General features: G+C 39.1%; 2 protein-coding genes across 8 annotated transcripts in view; one reads left to right on the top strand and one right to left on the bottom strand.

Annotated features, from left to right (window-relative positions):
• The window catches only part of PALS2 (protein associated with LIN7 2, MAGUK p55 family member), a 103,828-nt gene extending 98,100 nt beyond the window's left edge, over positions 1-5,728 (top strand). For all 7 annotated transcript variants that reach the window (XM_060196077.1, XM_060196076.1, XM_060196079.1 and 4 more), the window contains one exon: positions 4,316-5,728. In XM_060196077.1, the coding sequence (XP_060052060.1) occupies positions 4,316-4,492 (177 nt within the window). In that variant the 3' untranslated portion in view covers positions 4,493-5,728. The remainder of the gene's footprint in view (positions 1-4,315) is intronic.
• Positions 5,729-12,618: 6,890 nt separating this feature from the next.
• Positions 12,619-22,625, bottom strand: part of GSDME (gasdermin E) — a 78,949-nt gene continuing 68,942 nt past the window's right edge. The window contains exons 10-11 of the mRNA XM_060196073.1: positions 22,068-22,141; positions 12,619-13,077 (exon numbers count right to left, since the gene is read on the bottom strand). Coding sequence (XP_060052056.1) covers positions 12,847-13,077; positions 22,068-22,141 — 305 coding nt within the window. The 3' untranslated portion in view covers positions 12,619-12,846. The remainder of the gene's footprint in view (positions 13,078-22,067; positions 22,142-22,625) is intronic.

Genomic DNA, 22,625 nt, shown 5'->3' with positions numbered 1-22,625 from the left:
GACCCATATTGTGCATTTTCCCAACTTTATTCCAGTATATTTATTTTCTTCTGCTCCATATGTTTCCTATGAATTGATAACGGTTTGATCAGATATAAATTGAGTTGTTTTCCCCAAGAATAATTAATAAGCAGTCTTTCTTGTTTTATTACTTTATAATACATCTGAAAGACTGTAATTTTCTTTGTAGTAGAATTATTTTGTGAGTTCAAGTATTGTTAGCCTAATCTGTGAAGTTCACTAGTAGCTTTGTACCTCATCACTTTAGTTTTACTGATTTATGCCTGTGTCTTGTTTTTATTATTAGTTAGTAAAAGACTAGAAAGTGACACTGTCCTAAGTTTTCCATGCTTCCTGCATTTGTAAACTAGAGTTCTACTAAAAAAAACTTTTCCTCATTAGTTACTTAATTACTCTGAAGTAACAGTTTATGTGATAAGTCCAGATATATTCTCAGGACTCCTTTATGAGTCAGTTTTCAGAATCATAGGTGTGTTCTCCAAAAGCCTGCACAGGTGGCAGGTGATTAAATTAAAAAAAATTAAAACTGGATATAATCAAAGAGAAATCAAAAGGGAAGGGAGAGACAGGGGGACAGAGAGACCTGCATCATTGCTTCACCAAATGCAAAGCTTCCCCCCTGCCCCTGCATGTGGGGACCGGAAGCTTGAACTTGACTCCTTGTGCTTTGGAACATGTGTACTCAACCAGATGAACCACCACCTGGCCACCAAAAATGTCTTTTCTTTATTATTTTTAGTCTCATGCACATATAGTTTTGAACTTATTTGATTAAGTCATACTCTGTTAGTATTTTCCATTTATTGGTACTCCAGTCTTCTCACCTTTGACTTAAAGGAGCTTATTGAAATAGCCTTTCCTAGTATAGGGAGTCAGGCAGTAGCACAGCGGGTTAAGCGCACATTCATGCAAGGACTGGCTTAAGGATCCCAGTTTGAGCCCCCGGCTCCCCACCTGCAGAGGAGTCACTTCACAAGCGGTGAAGCAGGTCTGCAGGTGTCTTTATCTCTCCCTCTCTGTCTTCCCCTCCTCTCTCCATTTCTCTCTGTCCTATCTAACAATGACAACAACAATAACTACAACAACAATAAAAAAACAATGGCAACAAAAGGGAAAATAGATAAATATTTTTAAAAATTCGTAGTATAAACCCACTGGTATTAAATAATTTAAACTTATTGAAATGATTTCTTTGTGGTTATGCTATGAACTTGAAACAGGTTTATTCCATTTTTTCTTTTAATTCATTTGAAGTTAATTTTGTTGTATAATTTTATGCATTATTATAGTTCCAAAGTAGGTTTTTTAAAAATAACTGACTTTTCTCTGCCCTCTTCACTTTCTTCCCTTCCACACACATAAGTTATAACCATTTTACTGATTTTTTTTAATTATAAATAATTGTGTGCATGGCCCCCTTTTCATTTCTTACACAAAAGGCAGTTTATTACATACAGTAGTAGTCTGTCTGAATTGTTCAGTTTCTATTTTCCCTGGAGACCACTCTAGCTTTTATTCCATTCTCTTCTTGTATGCTGTATTCCACTATGGTTAGAAACTTTCATTTGTTTTTTTAGCATATTGGCTTGCTAATCCCTATAATTGGTGAGTAGTCTTACATTTGTGATCTTCTTATACACCGTAATAAGATATTTTGTTATTTCAGACTTAGAGATCTCAGTTGAGCATATTCCTACTAACAATATTTCTACTGGTGTTTCTCAGGTTCAATTGGAAACTCTTTTATGCCTGTAGACTTTGAATTTCACCACGTCCACTAGTGTATATATCAGGCTGATGATTCCTAACATATATAGCTTGCTCAAACTTCAGAACTCCATCCTCAGTAACCAGTTGCCTACTTTACATCTCCACTTGAATGTCTCACAGACATCATAAACAATGTATATGAAAGAAAACATTTTGTTTTCATCCAAGAAATTACGCTGTCCCCACCCCATCCCATAGAAATACAAGCTTGAGTCCTTATTTTCCCTCACTTTTCACATCCTGATGATTTTATATTTCCGCCCTGATGTCATTTCCATCTTCACCACCACTATCATAATGTAGTCACGTCCACCCCCCCACCCCCCGGGTATCTTTAATATTCAGAGTCTCCTGAATTTCTTTTCTCTGCCTGGAATTTTCTTCTCCCTGCTATAGTCCTCAGTTTAAATGTCATTTTGACTAAATATCTGACTGTATCATTCTAGTCAGTCTTAGCTAAAGTAGATATTGTGATTTTTTTATTTCTCGCTTCTGGCTTGTATAGTTTATTTCTGGTTTTGTTTTACCAGAGAACTGCTCAGCTGGTGATGGTGCTGGGGATTAGACCTGGGACCTTCAGTCCCAGGTTGAGGCACTTCAATTCATTGCCTCTGATGAGAAAGTCTTTTTACATAATAATAACCATCATGCTGTCTCTAGCCCTAATTTATTTCTGTTACTATAATTTGCATGTTTTTGTTTTAATTTTTTTCTTTGTTCCTTTCACTGGAGGGTATGAACATTTCTCTGTCTTATTCACTGTTAAAGCCACAGATTATGAAACATAGTAGACACCTTAATACCAACTCCAAAAATGTGTAGAATTCTATGAGTTGTTAAAATGCTTGCAATTTTTTTGATACATTTATTTATTTCATGAGTGAGTTCACAGCACTGCTCAGCTCTGGCTTAATGTTTGTGTCAAGGATTGCATCTGGCATCTCTGAGGCCTCAGGCATACAAATCCTGCGCTCTAGTACATTGAGCTATCTGCCCAGCCCAATGCTTATAATGAAAAACTCCACTAATTCATGTGGAACCCATTACTTATTTCTCCACCACAGCACTTCAAAATGACTAGATATATTTTATTAAATATAAACAATGCTAAACCCAAATAAAAGTGTGTGTATGTGAGTGGGGATCATGATCTTCACAATACATTTCCAACAGTCTTAAAGACAGGTAGCAAGTTTGACTTTATGTGTGAGAGCCACTTTACACTGAGCCATAAGAATCTTTTGTAAAAGATAAATAAGCTAGAAAAGTCATGTGTGATGACTTTTCATTTACTTCATTTATTTTTATATGGTGACATACGTGCTCAACCAGGTGCACCATCACCTCACTTCAGAAATTCTTTCATTATCTTAAATTTCACCCTGAAATTGTTTTTTCTCCATATTTTTAAGTTTTTTTATTTTTATTTATAAAATGGAAACTCTGATAAGACCATAGGATAAGAGGGGTATAATTCTACACAATTCCCACCAACAGAACTTCATATTCCTCCCCTGATAGCTTTCCTGTTCTTTAACCCTCTGGGAGTATGGACCCAGGGTCATTATGGGGTGCTGAAGGTGGAAGATCTGGCTCCTATAATTGCTTCCCTGCTGAACATGTGTGTTGACAGCTCCATACTCCCAGCCTGTCTCTCTCTTTCCCTAGTGGGGCAGAGCTCTAGGGAAGCAGGATTCCAGGACACATGGGTGGGGCCTTCTGCCCAGGGAAGTCATGGTAGCAACTGGAACTTGGTGGCTGAAAGACAAGTTAACATATAAAGCCAAACAAATTGTTGACTAATCATGAACCTAAAGGCTGGAATAGTGCAGATGAAGATTTGGGGGTCTCTGTTTTAGAAATAGCTAGTAGGTTTATTTTAGGTATATTCCAAGGGGCCCATGACTTTACTAGTTTTTGCCTAAGCCTGACATCTGATATGCAGGTGGACCCAAGTTACTATCTGGGGAGATGATGTCATGGGTGGGAAACGGGCTAGAAAGTTGGATCAGGGAAGAGGGGAGCTCCCAAATATAGGAAAAGTGTATAAATGTTGTTGACTGTAAACACCATCGATTTGATCTGGCGCCCATATTCAGCTTAGGAGCCTATGTAACCTGTGCATCCCTGTAGGTCTGAGCTCACACTCTGTGGTCATGAGTAGAAACGTTCCAAGTTGCACCAATTTCAGGACCCATCTTCCACAGGCGGTAGAGTATGTTATCCAACCTCCTTTCGGAGGATCACCCTGAAATTGTAACAGACTTTCATTTTTAAATCTTAGTATCAGGGGAATAGGAGATACAAACAATTCATAATGCAAGTAAAATACATCTGGAAAAATTAGATATGACCAGGTAGTGATATCTTTTTAACTTTCTATATAGATTAAACTTTGAGAACTAATAATCAGAGTTATAATAAACAATCTAGCCTGCTTATTTCTTAAATTCACTTTGAGTTGGTGTTTCTATAAGTAAATATATAATGTAATATAAACATTTCCTTTTAAAACTCCTAACAGGATTCTGACTTGAAGAAAACAGTGGATGAAAGTGCCCGGATTCAGAGAGCATACAACCACTATTTTGATTTGATCATCGTGAACGACAATCTAGATAAAGCCTTTGAGAAACTACAAACTGCCATAGAAAAACTGAGAATGGAACCACAGTGGGTCCCAATTAGTTGGGTTTATTGATGATTCAATAAGGTTGACAATTAAAATAAAACTTTTAAAAAGTGACTGCAACAAATAAGCCTTCTACTGAGAAAACACACGCACAGATAGAAGATATCTGCTAAGTCCAGGCATTTTTATTGTGTAGATAGGAATACTAGTACACTTCTGAATTTTTATATGAAATAAGGTTGGGAAGGTGTACTAATATATAATTTATCTTAATTTTTCTAACTTTTTATGGATAATCTTTCTATTCATGTCACATAAAGAAATGCGTTGAAGCATTTTGTATGTTTGACTTAGTTCCCTAGCCTTTGTCATCAAAGAAATTTTCAAATCATTTACTCTAGCATTGGTTTCACATTCACTGTGATAATGAATACTTGAAATAGTTTTGTAAAGCTGGCATTTAGTTCGGCACTTAACTAGTAAAGGAACAGTTACTCTTATTAGGAGAAAGTAGTAAGTTATTGCCCTTCTTTCCTGATTTATTTTCTTATAGAAGCAGGATTTTAGTGTCTGTGCATCTGCTACATCCAATTCTTATACAGAAGTCTGCTCTGTAGTACATAGCTTCTTTATTTCAGAGATGTATGGCTATCCATTCTAATTTATACAGATACACTGGTTTTCCCCCCTTTGCTTCTCTCTTTAGCAAAAGGAAAAAAAAATGAAGAGCAATATCTTGCACTCTCTCATATGTTGCAGTCGCAGACTGATGTAACTTTACATGTACACAGCAAACAGGGCCATACAGGCTGAGAGAGTGCCTTTTCCTCTGAAAACTTACAAGATAACAATTTATTTTCACATTTAAAATTTTAGTTCCAAGAAATGAGCTTACTGTACTAGGTAGCTTTTTTAAGTTAGGATATGGTCAACAAATGTATCATATCTGTTCAGATCTCTGTGATGTTTAAAAATGCCTCAAAGTTCACAATTGGAGGGTTTTGTGAATAATCTGCTTTTTTGAAATATGACATGATCATTATTGTTTGAGTTGTGTTGAGAACCAATTCATTTATAATTTACAAAATTTGAAAGTAATTTAGATGTTTTGTCTCTATACCATATGTGTTATATAATATGAACATTGTATATATGACATAATATATACAAAATAACATCATATATTTTTTACATTTCTGTTAGGAAATGTGTTTTGTTTAATAATTAAAAAATAGCTTTCCCTTCACTTCATTGACATTCACAAATTTCAAAAATTCCCTTCAGTAAATATTTCTCTGGAACATTCTTAGATGGTATAAATTCTTTCTAAATCATTCTGAGATATAACTCATCATTACACTAGGTTCGCCATATTTTTATTGCTGCTGGCTTTCCGCATGAACACTATTCATACTTAAAGTTTAGGTGCTTAAATGTTAGCGGCTGTCTTTGGTGGTGGGCACCAGATACCTGGCTACTGAATTTGTCTTCCCCTCACCAAAGTGGCACAGGAAATGCCAGGTGTGAGGACTGAACATACAGAGAATATGCACGGCAGTAAGCATATGCGCACAGCGTTTGCGGTCTTTTTCAATATATCTAAGCTACCATACTTTTAGGACTGGAAATCTGTAGGTATTTTCTTAATTCTACAACTTTGTATCCAGAACACAAATTCGTATTTTTGTCCTAGAATATGAAATTGATGACACACTAAATCAGACCCTTTATTATTAGCATTGGTAACTTTGAAACCACAAATATTTATACCAGCTTCTTGGCTTCTCAAAGGTGATGCCCTATAATTTAGTGTTTGAACTTACTGTAAATTTTAAAAGGAATCTCATTTCCACACTCAGGAATTACGGTGCATACCACAATGTATGCCTTCATGCTGCTGTGTGGAGCTTCTGTGAACAGCTTTGAGAACATTATAGCAGTGCAAGAAGTTTATCCACAAAATGTATCAACCATCTTGGCACTGCAGAGGCATTTTACATCAAAAGATGGTTTAGTCTTGCTATTTGATACAAAAGCAAATTTTATTTAGAAAATAGTCTACATCTTCCAGGAAATGTTTCTGTTTGATATAGCATTTATGACTTCCTACTTAATGCACACTAGATCCATCATGATACAAAGTGAAACAGTACCATTCATTTCAGTTCCACGTAGGTGCCAAAGCTGAAGAGGTAAATTTAGATAGATTATCCTATCTTAGTAGTCATTTAACTACGAACTCTAGTCCCATTTGAATCGCAGGAAGCAGCATTGCTCTACAGGAGCCAGGAGTCCCAGAGACACATCGGTGCTCCTGATACTTAACAGTTATGTGTAGTCAGTGGCATGTGAACTTCTAGTGTGGGGAGGTCAGAGTTAACTAACTTGACCAAGAAGAAAATGGTTTAAAACGATGTTGAATGTTTGGTAATAGTTAAAATATACACACATATGCACAAAAAGTGTCCACTCGTTCATGTACCTGAGGATTCCCTGTGCACAGGTAAGTATACACTGTCAGTGTTCTGAGCATAACTGTTTGTAAGGAACTAAATACTACATATTTTTTTTTCCTGAATTTTTTTTAATGTGGTGCTGAGAGAAGAACCCATATGTGCAACATCACTGAACTGTCTCCCCAGCTTATTTTCTACTTTATTATTTAAAAGGGAAAGTAAAGGGATGGGGTGCGAGGAGACACCGAAGCACTCCTTCACTATCCATGGAGTTTCTCTGATATTATCCTTGGTGCTCCATGAGATGCTGGGAATCAAACCAAAGGCACTGTGCATGGAAAAAACAATGTGCTTTGCTCACAGAGCCATCTCCTGAACCCATAGTTTACATTTCCAAATGCATAAAATGCCCATAATTAATTCTCCTGGATAAGTCATTTAACCCTAATTCAAAAAGTATATATGACAGGCCAAACTTTCACTTTCATGATTATGCAGTCTTATTTTGTTTGATACTTGTTACCAGTTCAATACAAACACTGAACATGCATAACTTTCTAATACAGAAAACTTGACATAAACCCCATAGGATTATGACAAGTTACCTGAGCCTTAGATCCTAGAACTTAGTAAATTTTATTGATAACACATAAAAGGAAAACTTTGCTTAAAACAAATTGGATTTTCACAGTAATTTATAACATGCACTAATGGGGCATTATAAATGATGGTCAGATACTAGCTGCCATGATGGTAATATCCTAATAGTAAGGGAGGCTTGATTATCTTTGCTTTAAACATTCACTGAAGTGGAACTTATTTTATGTGTAACAATGCATGTCATGATTATGGTTGATTGCTAAGATGGATAGCCATGGAGATAGGCATAATTATTTTGAATCAATAAACACTGAAAATAAAGGATTTTTAAAACTAGTCAAAATGATAATCATTATGCTCTTATGATTTCTGAATTAACAGTTTTCCAGACATTACAGGCTAGAGTGCCAATAACTTTATAGCAATGAACATTTATACTAAATATGAAAAAGCAGTCCTGAAATGATAGGTGTGTAGATAACATGTCATTATTTTTAATGTTTCAGTTACTATATATAATGCATATAGCTATGTGTACAATATGTAAAATTCTACCCAAACATGAATAATACTAAATATATTCATTTATATAATTACAACTGGCTTTAAGTTTTTAATTACTCTCAAATTGCCAGGCATTCAGAAACTTATTTGAATCAATATAGTTGTAAAAGGCTCTGATTTTAACTTGAGGCAGATACTAATGTTTATAAAAATATGTGAGGAATTAAACTTAGAAAAATTAGTATACCCAAATTTCTTTAGAAAAAAAAAAAAGGGAGTTGGGCGGTAGCACAGCGGGTTAAGTACACATGGCGCAAGGATCTTGGTTTGAGCCCCCAACTCCTCACCTGCAGGGAAGTCACTTCACAAGTGGTGAAGCAGGTCTGCAGGTGTCTTTCTCTCCCCTCTGTGTCTTCCCCTTCTCTCTCCATTTCTCTCTGTCCTATCCAACAAAAGTAATAACTACCACAATAAAATAACAATGGCAACACAAGGGAATAAATAAATAAATTTTTTAAAAAGAGTAGAGTCCTAGATGGAAATCTCGTGGGAAATACTTAAGCCTTTGAATGAATTTGTGATCAGATTTAGAGAGATGGTATCTACCCTCCTCTTGCTGCAGTAGATTTGCTATGAGATCTGTAATGTATTTTGAATTCTTGGGAGAAATTCATTTTAAATAAAAGAATTACTGTATATAGGACAAGTGAATATTATTCACGCTTGGAGAATATGATTTACTAATCACTATCAGTTTTTATCTAAGTATACATTGTATACCTAAGGTAACAATTCTGTATTTTTTATGATGAAATTCTTTTGAAATTGTTTTTGTTAGCTTCAAGTTTTATTTCCTTTCTAAGATTTCCCATAATTCATTGTTTCTTTCTTCCTGAGATAATTTTTGAGTGCACAGAATAAAAAAATACTTCTAAATACACTAAAAGGTGAAGATATGGTAATGTCTTATTTCTAAGGTAGGAATTTTTATGATCATATTTTGCACCACTTCCGCAATTTGCTATACTACTTACTTTAAAATTATTGCTCTTTTGATAAAAAGAGATGGTATTCTGATAAGATCATAATTCTATTAACTGTGACTTTTAATTAGGTCTTTGTTAATGTAACTTATTTTTCTTCACTTTAAATTACAATAATGTGTTACTTTGACATGGTAAATGCTAAACCGAGAAGTCTTTTTTATTTTTTTATTGTTACTGATGTCATCGTTGTTGGATAGTACAGAGAAATGGAGAGGGGAAGGGAAGACAGAGGGGTAGAGAAAGACATCTGCAGACCTGCTTCACCACCTGTGAAGCGACTCCAAGGCAGGTGGGGAGCCAGGGACTCGAACCGGGATCCTTAAGCAGGTCCTTGTGCTTCGCATGTGCGCTTAACCCGCTGTGCTACCCCTAAACTGAAAAGTCTTTTTTTTTTTTTTTGCCTCCAGGGTTACCACTGGGGCTCGGTGCCTGCACTATGAATCCACTGCTCCTGGAGGCCTCTTTGTTGCCCTTGTTTTATCGTTGTTGTGGTTGTTTATTGATGTCGTCGTTGCTGAATAGGACAGAGAGATATGGAGAGAGGAGGGGAAGACAGAGAGGTAGAGAAAGACCTGCAGACCTGCTTCACTGCTTGTGAAGCGACCCCTGCTGCAGGTGGGGAGCCGGGCCTCGAGCTGGTATCCCTAAGCCGGTCCTTGTGCTTGGTGCCATGTGCGCTTAACCTGCTGCGCTACCGCCCAACCCGCTAAACTGAACAGTCTTTACTAAGCTGTGTTATCTGTTTATTATGTTTGTTTATCTTGTTTTTTCTTTAACTGTACCTCTTCCATAGTTGACATAATAACTGGCACATATCATTCAAGAATCTCAAATCCAAAAACCCCTAGGGAATCATTGCTGACAACCAGACTGTTCACAAATCACGCAAAATTTCACCATATTTCAAGAATTTAACACCATAGTATTGAGCTTGAAATGCGTGTTTCTTTATACAGAGAAACAGTCCTGCTAAGGGACTTCTGATCTGACTTGAATATGTTGTAGTTTTGTCCTTCTAATTGCTTTGTGGCCACTGACTGATGATGCAGTACCACAAGTCTGACTTGCCTTCATATTCCAAGTCAGTCAGAAGTAACAGGGTCCCCCTTCCCCCCCACATACATACTCAGTGATTTTTACTGATCTCCAGCATGAACTGAAGGAGTACAGTTACACATTATACTGTGTTTATATTAAATGTATGTGAAATCAAATAATTCACTACTTGTAAAAAAAAATGCTCTGTGACCTGCTGAGCAGGTATTGTTGCCACTACAAAACACATGCCAAAATGTCTTATTGCAGAATTAGAAACCGATATCATTACTACAGTTTAACAGCAAGCCAGTAGAAGAAGGATGTATAAATGCAAGCCCTGTCTGAATTTTGGATTTCTGAATACTGGCTTATTAACTTAGAGAAAAACCATAGCATTAAAAAATGTCAAGGGGGCTGGACAGTGGCACACCTGATTGCCAAGAACAGGATCTGCGTTCAAGCCCCCCCCCATCCCGCTCCCCACTTGTCAGGGGGATGCTTCATGAGCAGTGACAGGTCTGCAGGTGTCTATTCTTTCTCGCCCCCTCTTTATCTTACCTCTCAGTTTATCAAGTAAAATGGGGGGGGGGGGATTCATAGTACTGGCACCGAGATCCAGCAATAATCCCGGTGACAATTCTAAATTACCAGCTTTAAACCAGAAGTTGCTACCAACTAAAATTTGTGGGATTTCCCATATTCTTAAATAAAAGAGGAGGTTTGTTACTAGTCCTTTTGTTTTCTGTTAAAAAGAACTGTTAACCAACTCATTTTCAGTAACACGGATTCCTTATTTGAATCTAAATTTATTGGGGAAATAATGGAATACAGACTTACAGAACAGTTGACACATGGGTACAACCTCTCATCTCCCTGTGGTACATGTCTGCACACCCTCTCACCACCTATCCAAGTCTTTTCTCCACTGTCATACACAGGGTCTCTAATGTGGCCCCCTCATGACCCCCCCCCACTCCCCAACACAACTCACACACACACACACACACACACACACACACACGTAATTACGACCTCTACTTTAAAACATCATACCTGCCGGTAGCGCAGCAAATTAAGCACAGGTGGTGCAAAGGACAGGCATAGAATCCCGGTTCGAGCCCCCGGCTCCCCACCTGCAGGGGAGTCGATTCACAAGCGGTGAAGCAGGTCTGCAGGTGTCTATCTTTCTCTCCCCCTCTGTCTTCCCCTCCTCTCTCCATTTCTCTCTCCTATCCAACAATGATGACTTCAATAACAATAATAACTACAACAATAAAAAAGGGCAACAAAAGGGAATGAATAATTTTAAAAAAACACATCGGGAGTCGGGTGGTAGTGCAGCGGGTTAAGCACACATGGTACAAAGCGCAAGGACTGGCGTAAGGATTCTGGCTCGAGCCCCCGGCACCCCACCTGCAGGGTAGTTGCTTCACAGGCAATGAAGCAGGTCTGCAGGTGTCTGTCTTTCTCTCCCCCTCTGTCTTCCCCATCTCTCTCCATTTCTCTCTGTCCTTTCCAACATCAACAGCATCAATGACAACAATAAAATAAATAAATAAATACACATCATGGGTTTCACCTCATTTCTTCCCTCTTTTTATAATCATTCAAACTTGGAAACAACCCAGATGCCCAACACTGATTCTTAAAGTGGCATCTTGAATTCCACTGTAGAAAAAACCGAATTCTAGGGGTCAGCAACCATTGTACTTTCCTACATGCTGTGTTGAGCTGTGTTAGAGCCCACAATGAGTCTTTGACTTGTAAGCCTTGATTTTTCTTTAGTTAGCTCTTGGTATTTATTTTGAACATAACCATGTGTTGTGTCATTTTATATTCTATATGAAGAGAGAGAGAGTGTGTGTGTGTTTTGAGATAGTTTCACAAGTGTGAGGGAGAAGCCAGAGCACCACTCCTAGTACATTTGGTGACAGGGATCAAACCAGGAGCTTCAGGCATGTAAGTTCTGAGCTGCACCAGCTGAACTATTTCCCCAGCCCTGCTTCATGCTCTTTAAACTGTGCCGAACTTCAGTTAACCACATGTTCTTTCAGACATCCAGTTTTATAGTGTTGTAGACAACTTTTTTTTTTTTGAGGATAAAATTCAGAGTGAAAGGGGATAGACAGCTGCAACACTGTTTACCCATTCATGAAGCTTCCCCCTGCAAGTAGGGGATCGAGGTGGGGTTGGGTGGGCTTGAACCTGGGTCCTCAGGCATGCTAGTGTGTGCACTCCACCGAATGTGTCATCACTCAGTTCTTTCTTAAGGAAGGACAAAGTGATTTTTGCAAAGTGATTATTAACAAGCAAATTTAAAAAAAAAAGGTAGGCATACTGCTAAAGTAAATTTTTGATGAAAGAGTTTAAAGATAAGAATTACTTGCTGTAGGCTGGTGAAATAGCTCACCTGAATAGTTTGCTGCATTGGCATGGACATGACCCCCGCCTGCACCCCATGACAGTGAAGGAAGCTTCAATGTTGTGGTCACTTCACTCTCCACTACCAGCCATGCCATACACACCTTTCTGTTCCTTCCATTATTTATTTATTTATTAGGTAGAAATCAAGCGGGGAGGGGGAGATAAAGAGGGAAAGAGGCAATGGCGCAGTAGGTTAAGCACACATAGTACAAAGTGTGAGGATCCTGCTTTTGTAAATTCACCGCACTGATCAACTTTAATGTGGATCTGACCTAAGCCCCCAAATATTTTGATTTGGGTATTACGATGCTGAAAAATATCCAGCATTGGTCAGTAAAAGTGCTTACATGTGTTACTAATTTGCTTTTCCCAAAGCACAGAGTCCATTCAAGCTAATGTAAAGAATTAGTGGGGAAACATGAGTGTCTTTCTGAATGATGACTTTCACAGATGACTGCAGTCTCTCCAGGTTAATATCAACAGAGGCAAACAAACGCTGCACGATCCCAAATCTTTCTGTATCTTTCAGAGGCGCCAAGACTGGGTCTTCAAGATCAGATACTCCATCATTAGACAAAGCACGGAGCTGAAAAGACAAAATACAAAAAAAAAAAAAAATTACTGAAAGAAATGTTAACAGTTGAGTGGCACAGTGGATAAAGCACTGAACTCTCAAGCATGAAGTCCTGTGTTCAATCCTCAACAGTACATGTACCAGAATGATATCTGGTTCTCTCCTTCTCATGAATAAATAAAATCTTTTTTAAAAAAATGTTACAGATGATAAAGAATGAAGCAAACAGCAAAATAATCATAAAAGGAAAAGCAAAATTTGTAATTCCCTAAATGGTGCAGCATTTTTTTTTCCCTTGTCATTTCCAGGGCTTCACTACTACAGGCTGACTTTCAGATAGAAAGATGTAAAGACAGAGGGAAAGATACTACAACACAGAAGTTTCTCCTGTGTAGTGGGGGCAGGACTCAAACCTGGGTTGCTGGCATGACAAAGCAGATGCACTATCCAAGTTAACTATCTCCCTAGCCCTAAGCAGGAAATTCTTTTTTAAATTGGATTAATGGCTTACAGTAAATACGGTTGATACATGTGTAAAATTTCTCAATTTTCTGCCAAACACTTATCCCCAGCCTAGGTCCTCTTCCACTGTCATGCACCAGGAACTACACACCCCTGCAGAGTCCCCTACTTTGGTGCAACACACCAAACCCAGTCCAACTTCTGACTTTGTGTTCCCCCTTCAACTTGTGTCCATGAGTGATATCATCCCATATTCATCCTCTTTCTGACTTGTCTCACTTAACATGATTCCTTCAAGCTCAGTCCAAGATGAGGTGAAGAAAGTGAATTCATCATTTAATAGCTGAAAAGATAGTTTTGATCCAGGCCAGAACATCAGGCGAGATGTCATCTAATTCCTGGAATCCTCTGACTGAATCCTTAATTCTAAACTCTGTCCTCTACTAGATCCATTAATTCCAGTAGATTAAAGATGTCAGAATATAACTTTCTTGTACATATACAGAAAGTAAAATTTGCTTCGGTTTTTATTTTAATGAAGATAATAGAATTTCTTAAATATTTATATAAACACTTTAACTACCATGGGTTTTTTGTTGTTACTGCTATTGTTTCTTGCTTTAAGAATTTTTGCTCTTACCTTCCTTTCTTTTTCAGCTCTGGCTCATTGAACCCGGACTTCGGAGTCTCAGGCATAAAAGTCTCTGTTATAACCATTATGCTATCTACCCCCACCCAGTTCTTTTTTTTATTTTTAAATATTTATTATTATAGACAGAGACAAAGAGAAATTGAGAGGAGGGGGAGATGGAGGAGACACCTGTAGCCCTGCTTCACCACTCATCAAGTTTTCCCCCTGCAGGTGGGTCCAGGAGCTTGAACCTGTGTCCTTGTGCACTGTAGTGTGTGCATTTAACCAGGTGCGCTACCACCGGGACCCCTTACAATTTTTTCTACCTGGGTTTTCTCTACCTCCTTTTTATCCTTTCCTTTAGTGAGAACGCCATACGAGAAGGCGTTCACCATTGATCCAATCCCTATTCCCGTATCCCAGGCATTACTACATGGTTATGTGGTCTTTATATACTTCTATGTCTGAAATCTTCATCTTGGTATTTACTGTTAGTCTGTTTACAAAAGTCAATCTGCGGGAGTCGGGCAGTAGCACAGTGGGTTAAGTGCATGTGGAGCGAAACGCAAGGACTGGTTTAAGGGTCCCGGTTCAAGCCCCTGGCTCCCCACTTGCAAGGGAGTCGCTTCACAGGTGGTGAAGCAGGTCTGCAGGTGTCTACCTTTCTCTCCCCCCACTCTGTATTCCCCTCCTTTCTCCATTTCTCTCTGTCTTATCCAATAACAATGACAACAAGAATAACTACAACAATGAAACAACAAGGGCAACGAAAGGGAATAAATATTTTTTTTTTTAAAAAAAAGTCAATCTGCTCAGACCAAGAACATGGTCTCATGTTCACCAGTTTCCCTAACATGTACTGAATGAAAGTTCTTCAAAAGGTAACTTTGGACACCACTCTAATTGCAATTGCTCAAAACATCTAAAATACTACTTTTTAGGGCCTTTAAATTTTTTATTGAGGTAAAATTGACATATAAATTACTTCTAGATGTCAAATGCCAAAATTTATTATGTGCATACACTGCAGAGTGGTCACCACAATGACTCAGTTTACTGTCCATCACCATATAAAGTTTACCAATTTCTTTTTCTTGTCATGGAATCTTTTAAGAGCTACTCTCAGGGAGTCAGGCGGTAGCGCAGCAGGTTAAGTGCACGTGGTGCAAAGCGCAAGGACCAGCATCAGGATCCTGGTTTGAGCCTCCGGCTCCCCACCTGCAGGGGAATCACTTCACATGCCGTGAAGCAGGTCTGCAGGTGTCTATCTTTCTCTCCCCCTCTCTATCTTCCCCTCCTCTCTCCATTTCTCTCTGTCCTATCCAACAACTACAACATCAATAACAACAGTAATTACAACAATAAAGCAACAAGGGCAACAAAAGGGAACAAATAAATATTTTTTTAAAAGTTTAAAAAAAGAGTTACTCTCTTGGAAACTTTCACATATGTAATACAGTATCGTGATGTCATGCTGTATATACATTGCACTTATAACTTACTAAGTCTACCTCTGGTTGTCTACTTCTTGACCCCTGCCACCCTCTTGCTTATTCCCTAAATCTCTTCCCTTCTGGCCACCACCATTCTGCTCTGTGTTTAAGTTTTGTTCATTTGTTTTGCTTTAAATAATACCTCCAATATCCATACTATGCAAATGGCAAAATTTTATTCTTTTTTCTGATTGACTAGTATATTCCATCATCCTGTGTGTGTGTGTATATATGTGTGTGTGTGTGTGTGTGTGTGTAATCACCTTCATTCCTTCATTCATGGACGGACACCAAAATTGTTTACACCACATTTCTGACTGTTGTAAGTGATGTTGCAATGAACACAGGTGCGTGTATCCCTTCTAATTAGGGTTTGCATCCTTTAATGTGAGATTATTGCATCAGTAATAATGTTTAATTTTCTTGAAAAATCTCCATGCCAATTTCCATAATGGCTGCACAAGTTTATATTACTTCCAGCAATACACAAGGATTCCTAAGATGTGATTTATAGAAAAAAAAATATCCATTCAGATGACCCAAAAATAGTTACTGGGTTGTCGGAGAAGTCCTGAGGCATTGTTGCATAGAAAAACAGAAAAATATGGCATGACTTTGCCAACAACCCAGTCTTATTTCTTATACATAGTTGGTCTTCATTCACCGTTCTAGACTCAAAGCTATCCAAGATCATTCTCACTTCAAGTGTTTAGAGTGTTTAGGGTGTCTCTTGCTATGCTAATTTAGAAAACACGTTGCAGGTGGGTCGCCTGGAAAACCAACCCCGGTTTAGTTAAGGAGAGAGACGGAAGGTTGAGTGTAGTTGCAAGTGAATTAATGAAGCCTTGTAATGAAGGCCCATGTAATGAAGACTTCAAAAAGTCCAAGACATATTCCAGCTAAGCAAAAGACTCTGAATCTAGAGGGAGACGGGGGCCCAGGGAGAGGGCATCAGATACCCAGGACACGACGGTGAAGAGGCTTGGATTGGTGGTGGGACTAGTGTGCAAACATCTCTCGGGGAGATAAGAAACTGTGCTCAGGTCCAAGTAGTGGTGCACCTGGTGAGCACACACGTTACAGTATACATAGACCCCGGTTCAAGCCCCCCAGTCCCCACCTACAGAGGGGAAGCTTCACAAGTAGTGAAGCAGTGTTACAGATATCTCTTATCTTTCTCCCTCTACACATCCCTCTTCTCCCTCAAGTTCTCTGTCTCTATCCAAAATAAGTAACATAAGCCAGAGCTATTTTACTCTGGTGAAATAAACTACTCATATAGCAACAGTTACTCTATAATCCATTATTTCCCCCCAGTGAAATGATTTTGGGGAGGGGAAATGGGAGGGGTGAGCAAGGGGGTTCAGAGAGCTCTGAGTTAGTGTATGAAGATCGGGGGAAATGGTGCACGCGGAGAGCACACACAAGTTCTTCACCTTCCCCTACCCACACACTCAGCCCTGAATGCATGGCTTTCATCTGGTTGCTTCTTCTAATTAATGAACTAGTGAATCAACGTAGTTCCTGAGTTCTGTGTGTTATTCTTGCAGGTTAATAGACTCGTGACTACAGTGTTCTGGAAGCCCATAGCCAAGCACAGGTAGTAATCCCAGTTTGTGACAAGGTTCCTACAGTCTGAGGAAGAGGTCACAGGCACCCACCCCTAATTTGTGGTAGGTTGGCCCCCTTTGTTTTAGTTTGGTTTTAATTTAAATACAGTTCTGGGAAAAGAATCAAGGGCCTCATGCATCACACGTGCAATACCACCTACCCAGCCCCAATTTTATTTTTGTTCTTTTATTACTTTGAAGGAAAAAAAAAGAGTAAGAGTAAACGTCACATACAGCAAAGTGTGTGCTTTACTGTATGAGCTGTCTCCCAGCCTGTCACCAGTTTTTGTTTAGTGGCTTGTTAACTCATTTGTTCCAACAGTTTTTGGTGAGATCTTCAGCGTTTTTCTCTATGTAAAAATCAGTCATCCACATACTGTGATAATTTCATTTCTGCTATTCCCTGCCTAATTGTTCTAGTTAGGGCTTCCATACTATGCTGTATACCGATGCAAGACTGGTTGCAAGGGGGCCGGTAAGATAACTCACCTGGAAGGGTACCTGTCTTGGCATGCGTGCGCACAGTCCAGGCTTGAGCCTGCAGCATACTACCTTACCACTACTATGTCGCTAGGAGATGCTGGATGCTGGGGTGTCTGTCTGTGTGTCTTATCTGGCTGGCTGCTAGCTGGCTCTCTCCCTCTCTGGAAAAAAAAATTGGTCTGAAGCAGTGAAACTTCAAATATGTGAGGTCCCAATGACACAAACACACACACACAATAAAGGAAGGAAGGAAGAGTAGACGATCTTATCTTGCACCTGATTTGGGAGAAAAATGGTTGGCTTTCACCACTGAGTCAGATATTAATCATTGGCATGTCGGATATGATTGTATTCTTATGTTGTATTGTATTATGCATATTTTATTATATCGTTGTATTCCTGGGATAAATCTCACTCGAATATTGTATATGACACTTTTAATGCTTTGCTGAATTAAGTGTGTTAATGTTTTATTGAAGTTTTTGACTTTTTGTTTGGGGGGGAGCTTTTAGAGATTTGATCAAATTTCTGATAATTTTTTGTGATCTTCTGTAATTTCAATTTTCAATAGTCTTGATTTTTATTAGGGATTCAGAACTAGACGGTTTTAATAATGTAGAAATAAAGATTTAGTATAAAAACGAAGGGGGAGGGTGTCGGGCAGTGGAGCACCAGGTTAAAAGCACAAGAAGGATCCTGGTTCAAGCCCCCAGTCCCCCACCTTTGGGGGGGGTCACTTCACAAGCAGTGAAGTGGTTTGTAGGTGTCCATTTTTTTCTCACCTCTATTTTCCCCTCCCCTTTCAAATCTCTCTGCCCTATCCAATAAAACGGGGAAAAAAATGGCCACCAGGAGCAGTAGATTCATAGTCCAGGCACTGACTGCTCTTTAAGCACAAGCACCACATCCTGAAATGAAAAATCCATGGACTGCTGATGGACCCCACTTGCGTATTCCAGCATTCTGAGTGGTGAGGCTCTGATTGTAGCCAAGCTGTTCTCATCTTTATTGTCAACACCTTTATGGATTTTTTTTAAAAAAAAATTTATTATATTTATTTATTTATTTTTCCTTTTGTTGCCCTTACTGGTTTTTTATTGTTGTTGTAGTTATTACTGTTGTTGTTATTGATGTCATTGTTCGGACAGAGAGAAATAGAGAGGAGGGGAAGACATAGAGGGGGAGAGAAAAATAGACACCTGCACACCAGCTTCACTGCCTGTGAAGTGACTCCTCTGCAGGTGGGGAGCCGGGGGCTCGAACTGGGATCCTTATTCTGATCCTTGTGCTTCACGCCATGTGCGCTTAGCCCACTGCGCTACTGCCCAACTCCCTATGGACTCTGTTTCTAACCAATTAGCTTGTGCTGCCCCTAGTTTGAGACTGATAAAAGCTGGGTGCTGCAGTACAAGTGTGTGCAGGTCTGGTAGGAATCGGCCTGTAGCCTGTTAACATAAAATAAATGTTCACTCCCTGTCCTTTATGTGACCTCAGTTCTTGTTCTCTGGTTACTTTTGAGCTATACAATACAGAATTTTTTTTTATTACAATCCTAGTGATTTAAGGATGAAATACTGCCAATGGCAGTAGCAGAGTGGATAGTGTTTCTGGGTCTGGCATAAAAGTACTGAACAGTATCCAGTTTCTTTCTCAAGCACCAGTCAATTCCTAGTGCCTATAAGGTACTTATAGGTATAATAGAGACTCAGTCACCCAGAGGGTGTTGGGGCAAAATGATTCTAACTCTCTCTCTCTCACACCAGGTTTTTATTTTTCTAATCCCCACTTTTTTTTTCTAACTATTTTATTTGAAATAACAGAGAAATTGAACATAGGTATACACAGATCTTTTGTGGATGGTTGTGTTTGGTTCTTGGGAATATATCCCCAAGAGAGGAACTGCAGGTTCAGAGTTCTCCAGACTGCTCTCCATAGGGGTTGGACCAATTTACATTCCCATCAGCAGTGCAGCTTTGTCCCCACAACCTCTTCAGCATTTGTTGTTGCTACCTTTCCTGATGTGTGACATTCTCACAGGAGTGAAGTAGTATCTCACTAAATAACAGAGAAATTGAAAGGAAAGAGGGATAGAGAATGAGAAATAGACACAGGAAGCACTGCTTCATCACTTCCCCTTGAAGGTGGGAACGGGGGGGGGGGGGTGTTGAACCTGGGTCCTTTGCATGGTTAACCAGGTGAGTTACCAGCCCTTTCTAAACAGGGTTCTATCAGCTCGACAGATATTATCATATGTGACACCATTCAGAAAGTTTCTCAAAGTTACCAGGAAAAGGAAAGAAAAAAAAAATTCCTTTAAGAAGCACATGACACCTAAGTTTCCTCAGAACTTTGTCTTAGGAAGAGTTGTTGCATTACCTAAAGGAAATTAGGTGAAAATACTCAGTAAGGTGTCAAAAAAAATCAGTTCTTCGTTTTCTCTCGATAAGTTCTTTTGTGCAAGACTAAACATTAACCATTCTGGCGATCTACTGGTATATGCTGATATATGCTCTTAGAACATCAGCAGAACAGAATTTCAAAACAACATAAGATCAAATTCTGGAACTAATCTTCAAGGCAGATGACAACTAAATGTAAGTGTGTTGAGATAGGGACTTAGTCAATGTGGTGGCGGCATAACTTTCTTTCTATTTAAATTACTATATGCTTCCTGAGCACAACTGATGACTTCAAATTACTTAGTAAGAGCCAATTTTCTTTCTTTTTATTTTTTATATTTATTTATTTATTCCCTTTTGTTGCCCTTGTTTTATTGTTGTAGTTATTGTTGTTGTTCTTGTTGTTGGATAGGACAGAGAGAAATGGAGTGAGGAGAGGAAGACAGAGGGGGAGAGAAAGACACCTGCAGACCTGCTTCACTGCCTGTGAAGCAACTTCCCTGCAGGTGGGGAGCTGGGGGCTTGAACCGGGATCCTTACACCAGTCCTTGCGCTTTGCACCACCTGCGCTTAACCTGCTGCACTACTGCCTGGCTCCCCAAGGGCCAATTTTCTAACACTGTACACGCAGTTACTCAAAAAAGCGGCGTGGGGCAGTGAACTACTCTCATCTCATCACTGAACACAATTAGGCAATGATGCTTTTTGTTTGCACGACTGAACTTAAGTCTTTCTCCTTCAGCTGGCCACAGAGTACACAGGCTGCACATTTACAAGCTTTTGTAGTCAAAGCGGAAGAACAGAGCATTCCTCTGAGTGTGTAGAATTTACTTTCCATTGTGAGTGGTATTTAAATCCAGTGTAGTTGTGTCTTGCTGCAGTCTTATTTTGGGGAAAGATATTCCAAAGGCATTAGCCATGGTTCTCAAAGGAGATGTGCATTAGATTTCACAGCCCTAGTTAAGACTATTGTCTGTAATACCTGCTTTACAAACCTGTGTTTACAAGCTTGCTTTAACATTTAGTAAGAAGATCCTCAAATAATCTGGTCGGGAATGCTTTGCCAACTTCATCTTGGGCTAAATAACACCTGCAAAACTGCACTGGAGGAAATCTCCTTTTAGAGCAATTGAGTGCAGCCCTATTGGTAGTTTAGTCTCTTAATGACCCGATTTATAATGTAAAAAGGTGCTGCTTAACCTTGACTCTCTGAACTAAACTCATTACCTAACTCTTGTGTTTCCCCAGTCCACACAGATAATAATATTCCTAAAATAAAGGAAATAAGCTGACTGTGTCTCCATGAAACAGGTCAGACTTTCATCATGATGAATCTGAAGCAGGGCAGAATCAAGTGGGTCTAGATTCCAAACACAACTGCAAATAGCATGATGCTAGGGCCCTTTCCTGTAGTGTTCAACCAAGAGGTAAACAAAATCCTTACAAACCATGGGGAAGAATGATATCTCGAGTCTAGAGGCAAGATTGAAGTCTTAGCTTGCTATTAAATTCATCAACCAAATGCTTTCCCCAGGACCTCAGTTTTCCTATGGAGTAGACTTAATAATAATACATATTGGCTGGGGGGGGTAGGGAGATAGCATGATGGTTATGCAAAAAGACTTTCTTACCTTAGGCTCTGAAGTCTCAGGTTCAATCCCCCAAACCACCATAAACCAGATCTGAGTAGTGCTCTGGTGTCTGTCTGTCTAATATGTCTGTCTGTCACTCTATCTTTCTCCCTGAATCTTTCTCATTAAAAGAAAGCAAATAAAATATATATTAAAAATAATATTTAATATATTTTGAAGGCCATCTGTGGATAAGGAAAAAAAAAGTCTAGAAGTTCTACAAGCTGCAGGTGTCTTATCTCCTTTTCACTGCTCCATCCTTGGCCCCATCTAGGCCCTAGAGAGTTACTTACCATGTGGCAGAGTACAGAAATAATCTGGAGCTTACAGCAAGTACCCAGCAGAGCTGCTGCATTATCTGGCATTTCTGCAAGAGAAAAAAAAAAAATCAGTCACTGTCAGAAAAAAAAGTTAAGACCCAGCCTCTCAATTGTACCTAATTTATACTTTAGTACTTTTCCATCAGCTGGGCAGAAAATATGCTCAGAATTTTTTGAATCAGTGACACTAAATAGGCAGCAAAGGCTGTTTTAAAAACAAATCTATTTTTTTCTTTTTTCTTGCCTCCAGGGTTATTGCTGGGGCTCAGTGCCTGCTCTATGAATCCTCTGCTCCTGGAGGCTAACTTTTCCCTTTTGTTGCCCTTGTTGTTTACCATTGTTGTCATTGTTGTTGGACAGGACAGAGAGAGGAGGGCAAGAGAGAGAGGGGGAGAGAAGGATAGATACCTGCAGACCTGCTTCACCGACAGTGAAGCAACCCCCCACCCCTTGCAAGTGGGGAGCCAGGAGCTGGAACCTGGATCCTTAAGCTGGTCCATGTGATTTACATCATGTGTGCTTAACCTGCTG

The sequence above is a fragment of the Erinaceus europaeus genome, chromosome 8 (genome assembly GCF_950295315.1).
Source record: "Erinaceus europaeus chromosome 8, mEriEur2.1, whole genome shotgun sequence".
NCBI lineage: Eukaryota > Metazoa > Chordata > Mammalia > Eulipotyphla > Erinaceidae > Erinaceus > Erinaceus europaeus.
This window is presented reverse-complemented; position numbering and strand designations above follow the sequence as displayed.